This window comes from Primulina eburnea, chromosome 8 (genome assembly GCF_022965805.1).
Source record: "Primulina eburnea isolate SZY01 chromosome 8, ASM2296580v1, whole genome shotgun sequence".
NCBI lineage: Eukaryota > Viridiplantae > Streptophyta > Magnoliopsida > Lamiales > Gesneriaceae > Primulina > Primulina eburnea.
The window spans coordinates 10,867,909-10,874,016 of record NC_133108.1 but is presented as its reverse complement, the minus strand read 5'-3'; the positions used below and the strand labels follow the sequence as shown (position 1 = coordinate 10,874,016).

General features: G+C 34.7%; 1 protein-coding gene across 1 annotated transcript; it reads left to right on the top strand.

Moving 5' to 3' along the window:
* Positions 1 to 1,079: 1,079 nt before the first annotated feature.
* On the top strand, positions 1,080 to 5,454 carry LOC140838875 (KRR1 small subunit processome component). Its single transcript, XM_073205487.1, has 12 exons — positions 1,080 to 1,408; positions 2,135 to 2,211; positions 2,416 to 2,526; positions 2,830 to 2,898; positions 3,329 to 3,385; positions 3,607 to 3,645; positions 3,777 to 3,881; positions 3,996 to 4,078; positions 4,178 to 4,259; positions 4,464 to 4,607; positions 4,689 to 4,763; positions 5,091 to 5,454. The coding sequence occupies exons 1-12, from the start codon at positions 1,198 to 1,200 to the stop codon at positions 5,208 to 5,210; spliced, it is 1,173 nt and encodes a 390-aa protein (XP_073061588.1). The 5' UTR covers positions 1,080 to 1,197; the 3' UTR covers positions 5,211 to 5,454.
* Positions 5,455 to 6,108: the final 654 nt, after the last annotated feature.

Below are 6,108 nucleotides of genomic sequence, written 5' to 3'. Positions count from 1 at the left end.
GTAAGTAAATAATCTGTTTTAGTAGCGTGAATATGATCCTCGAATGATCAAATAACTTTCTGTTGAGTGAGTGCTTGATGTGCGATGAGGTATATGATCTTTGATTGCGCTCAAATTCTTTAAGTATGCAGGCTTGTAATAATCACAATGTTGAAAGCTTGACGATTTATGTATCTCGTTGTCGTGTCTTTTTTTCTCATACTTCCAGCTCTTTTTACATAAGCTGTCATTCCAACGGTCGAAAAGAGATGAGTAACGTTAACCTATAATCTTGGAATGATGTGTCACTATCAGCTGCAAATATATTAAATGTTCTTCAACAAAGCATTTAATGTTCTCTTTACTAGCATAGCTTTGAATCATATTCCTTGAAGAGTTACTGTTGAGTATCCTTTTATGAAAACTGTTTTATCATCAGAATTTGTAGGATATAAGTAATCTTTTTTTTTTTGGGATAGTGACATTAATACATATCAATATCCGGACTGTTGCAGAACATAGTTGACTTGTAGCGGTGCAAAACCATTGAATGTCCTGAACTGGTCAAAGAATGTCTTTCATTGAGTAAGCGATAAATAGCTCTTTAATGACTCGATATAAAGTGTTCGAACACCCGGTTGAGAAATTTGAACTTCTTCTGCTTCAAACGGTTGAGTGGTAGGCGGTCTGAAATTCAAGCGGTTGAAGACTATACGGTTGTAAGTTTAGACAGTTGAACTAGTTCATGTTAAACACAAAAGATTGCAGTTGTTTCCTGAAACAGTTAAGTGCTGTTTTGATTTTGTCGATCATCAAAATTTTTAGATAATAGTAATTCTTAAACAACATGATTGGTTTTGATCAGATTCTTTTCATAACTATTTTTTTTAAATAAAATAAAAAAGTAAATTAAATTAATTATTAAATTAATTAAAATCCTCATGTCAGTGTTGTCCGTTTTGTTATACTTTTACCAAAAAATCAGATTGCAATGTTTTTATAATTATTTTTTATTTTTATATTATTTGAGGAAAAAAGCCATGACTCGTGTGACCGGGTTGTTTTTGTATTAAAAGAACCGGCTTGTTTAACATAAACCCTTGCCGTTTCCACACCTTGTAAGGCGTTGTCCTGTGTGTGGCGGATTCAGTTTGCCTCGCGTCTTCTTCTTCTTCTTCTTCTGTTCTTCCTGTTGGTTTGGGTTTTTGACAGTTAAAAATGGGTAAAGATTCATCTGAGGAAGCCAACAATAATGGCTCTGATGCGGAGGAAAAGCCGCGGACGAGACACAAGGGGAAGCATGATAAAGATAAGCCATGGGACGACCCAAGCATAGATCACTGGAAAATCGACAAGTTCGACCCATCTTGGAACGAACCAGGCATGCTGGAAGTCAGTTCTTTTTCAACTCTCTTCCCTCAATACAGAGGTATGTATCATCGATTTCTATTTTCTGTTCGCTTACATGTGGTTAGACTACGTGCTGTTGTTGCTAGGCTAAACTAATTTTTTGTTGGGCAATCTTGAATTCGGACTGAATTGAATTTCGGGTGGCACGCTAACTTTACTTGTCTGGGTAAATGGTCTATTGAAGTGTTTCTCCTTTACTTTCAGGTCATTGTGGATTGCAAGATTCCTGTTTTCGGTTTAATACGAAGCATATTGTTAGTAAACATAGTCAAAATTACTTCTACATAAACTTGAGGCTCTGTTTGAAGGGATATTAGAAGAATCCGACGAGGCTTGACCACTTCATCCTTTGTGATACTATTAGAGTAGCACTCTTCAGGACATTAGTGGAGCCAGAAGTCTGAATTTAGATGGGTGAAACTGAAAACTAGACCTTTAGTAACATTGAGGGCATTGAGTTATATTATATGTAGTATATATTATATATAAAAAACATATTTACATAGAAAAGTTTATGCGGAAGGGGCCGTCTGTTCTCTCTCTCTCTCTCAACAGTTAGTTTAGGAGGCATGAAATTTCCCTCTTTTAAGTTTTTCTCCCTGTTTTTCCCTCTGATCCTGAAGGAAAACGAAATAAATTTTGGCATCAAGCATTGCCACTGTTCATAATACTGTCACTAATGCTTTAATACTTTCTGCTGCAGTTTGTATTCTGACATTTTAACGCTTCTTTGCTCTTCGTTTAGAAAAATACTTGCAAGAGTGCTGGCCTATTGTAAAAGGCTCATTAAAAGAACATGGAATTGCTTGTGAACTGAATTTGGTGAGTGATTTTATGTGTTTGGTTCTTTTTTATTCGTTATTTTTGTAAGTTAACTGTACCTCTCCTAGATTAGATGTCTAAAATTTAAAAACAACATTCTTAATCTGGGGGACGGTTTGAAAGAAGAGTGATGAAAATAGATTTTCTACATTCCCTCTTTATGTATTTTTTGTTCTGATATACGGCTTGTTTATTTGTCTTCAGGTTGAAGGATGCATGACTGTTTCAACTACCAGAAAGACCAGGGATCCCTATATAATAGTAAAGGCTAGGGATCTCATTAAACTTTTGTCAAGAAGTGTTCCTGCCCCTCAGGTTACATCTCTTTTATTTTGTCTCGTTAATAGTACAATTAGTCAGGCAGTTTTTTTTCTCTAATTTCATCTAACTATCTTTTCTGAATTATTGGGGGATCTTAAAGACTTTGTAAAAGTTAGTTGTCACAAATGTTTCCTTTTCTTGTTTAGCATGCAGTTTCTGTTGACATATCAGGATTCCTGCGTTTGAAAAATACATTTGTTTTTTTTTAATATTGGTTTGTGGAAGGCTAAAATTGTGATTTTGCAATTCTCGGAAAATCTTAAGTTCAAGTGCTTACTTAGCATTGTCATCTCATAGGCAATAAAAATTATGAATGATGAGATGCAGTGTGATATCATCAAGGTCGGTAACTTGGTGCGTAACAAGGTATGTTTTTCATCAATACATATTAATATATTTTGTGCATCCACCAATAATTTTTTCTAGCGTTTGTCCCAAAATATGTTAACCTGTGGTTGTAAAAACAGTATTACAAAATTATTGGGTGTTAGCCAAAAAGTGAGCCTTCTCATTTTCTTTGGCTTAAAACCCGTTCAGTTAGTCTGTGGTTAGTAGCTTGACGTGCATATTTGTGCGCGATAGGGTCCCCAATCAGTTAGTCACCATTCCTTAAGAAATATTGAAGATATAAATAAAATTTCTTTCTTTTTTTAAAGCTTGAATGGTGGAATATATGTTCTTGCTTTGCAGAATATATCTTATATCATGCTTGTCCAATTTGATGTGGATACATATGATCACACTGGTAGTTACGTATAAATGCGTTTTGTCTCAGAAAGTTATTGTTTTGCTGTAGGAACGATTTGTAAAAAGAAGACAACATTTAGTGGGTCCAAATTCTTCTACTCTGAAGGTATGTAACTTGAGTTTTAAATAAAATATAATTTACAAAAAGAAGCTCACATTAGAGTGAGATCGTAACATAAGTTTGTGGTTCTGAAAGGTTATTATCATTCACTGGCTGGATCTTCCTCTCGTGTCGAGGCACTTTGACATTTTGATATTTTGCTTCTCTTTATGTTTCAATATCATTAATGGCAATCCGTGACCCTAATATCAATTAATGAAATGCAGGCCCTGGAAATCTTAACTGGCTGCTATATCCTTGTTCAGGTTATCATTTGTGATCTCTCTCATGATAAACACATTATGTTCAAGTTCAATTTTGTAATTGAACTTGAGTCTTCATTTCAAGCATAAGTTGTAAATATCGGTTGCTTGTTTTCTGCCTTGAAAATGACTAGGGAAACACGGTCGCCGCAATGGGTACTTTTAAAGGTTTAAAACAAGTGAGGAAGGTTGTGGAGGAATGCATTCTGAACAAAATGCATCCAGTATATAACATCAAGGTGAGTGATCAAATCTATGCATGGTGGTGATATTATCTTCTTTTACATTTTCATGCATTTGATTTGAGGATGTTATTTTTCCTCCTCTAATCGAACACACCTTCTATGAAATAGATCTTGATGATGAAAAGAGAACTTGCAAAAGATCCCTCACTAGCAAATGAGAACTGGGACCGATTTCTTCCCTCATTCAAGAAGTACATCACTTGTTTATGCTGATTTCTCACCTGTAAGTTTACTAAAAGAGTCAACTTTGTGGTGCTGGATTCATTAGTTCCATTTACTTTGGATCGCAGGAAAAACGTTAAACAAAAGAAAGTTAAGACTAAAGAGAAGAAATCCTACACGCCATTCCCTCCACCACAGCAACCTAGTCAGGTGAGTTTGATGCCATTTTCTTTTGTTTCCTGACCAATTATTGACATTCCTTTCCATGCAGCCTTTTTCATTGTCCTGAGCAGTTGCTTGGCGAATAATGATCTACTACTGCTGAACTCTTTTGAACTTCTGCATTTTCTTTCTAGATCTGTTAGATTGGTTTTTCTATGATTTTAGCATTTGATTCTGCTTTTTGAATTTTAGATTGATCTACAATTGGAAAGTGGAGAATATTTCCTTAGTGATAAGAAGAAGCAAGCGAGGAAATGGCAAGAGAAGCAAAAGAAACAAGCAGAAAAAACGGTGGAAAGCAAAAGGAAACGAGAAGAGGCATTTGTACCTCCAGAGGTCAGTGTAGAAGTGGCATCTGCTCTCTGTGTTCTGGCTTCATAAATTCATGTTCTTAGTGAATTGTGGTTGGTGTTTCAGGAACCTAAAAGACAAGATCCCAACACTCTTAGTGCTGAAAAGAGCGATGTGGCTACAATTACATCGTCTTTGAAGGTAATTCGGCCCAATCATCTAAATTTTTTTTGGAGAATGCATCAATGTGAGGTTGATTATGTATAGGGAAAGCGTGATAGGCTCAAGTATATATGGATAGCATTTAGACATGAAGTGACGCATAGGAAAGCATCATGGCCGGTAGTCCATATGTACTGGCAGTAAATAGCTTGCCTGCAACCTAATATTTTTAGCAAACCATCTCCAGGTCCCATGACCCTGTCACAAGCCATTCCTAGTATTCCATATTAAAAATAGCTAGTTCACTTTTTGTAATTTGCATGACTAGTCTTGATTTCTCCATTGTTTTTTTTTTTTTTTTTGCAGAAAAAAGCAAAGGAGTTTGGGAGGCAAAAATCTGCGGAGAAAATCGATGCGGAATCATATATTGCTTCTGCTTCTGACGGCCCATCTGCTAAAAAGAAATCAAAACGTTCCAAGGCTTGATCAATGGTCTCAATTTGGCTTCAAAGGAAATAATGAATTAAAGATGGAGTGTTCTGTCACTGCATTGTATTTGGGCTGAATCAGAGGACCTTTTCCTTGTCGTCATGGTTGTCTGAGTCTTGTAGTAAAATTTTATTTTGAAGTTTTCCATTATGTGTTTGCTCTACAGTCTTTTGGGCAAGCACACATTTTATCGGAGAATAGCCACAAACATGAATGAAACTTGGAGTTGTTTTTATGTTAATGACTATAATATAACATTCAATTGAAATGAAATCGGTCTGTTTTCATTTGAAAGACCCTATTATTTATTGACGCGCACGAAAGGAAAATTTAAATTTTTATCAATTTGAACACAAAACAGGCAAGAAACTAACACAGCTTATATGCCATGTAAGTTCAAATCATGTTGAAAGCAGTTTTGATTGCAATCATGTCTTGTTAAAACATGTTCCTTAATCATTTCCAAACCTTGTGATAGATGGATTTGTAATCCATGATTGCAATTTCCCTGCTTATTAGGGTTAAAAAATCAAAGAAAAAATTACTGTTTTGAGTTTTAATTTTGTAATTTGTCAAAATTTTAGTTTTCATACAGTAACTTTGATATTTTTTTTTATTTTTAATATATTTTTTTTGTCTGAAGACACTAAATCCATATGATTTATTTGACACAAATATTCTTATATTTGGCACGAGGCAAGAATACAAATCGTGTATCACATTAAAATTCATTTGATCAAAAATAAAGGGAAAAATGAAGCAAAACAATCTCAAAACTTAAAAATGAGATAAAACAAGTTTGTCGTAATGTGAAATATAATTTTATTCTTGTCACATGAACCACATAGGAAAACATCAATGCCAAATAAGCAATATTCGATGTATTTAACAGTTT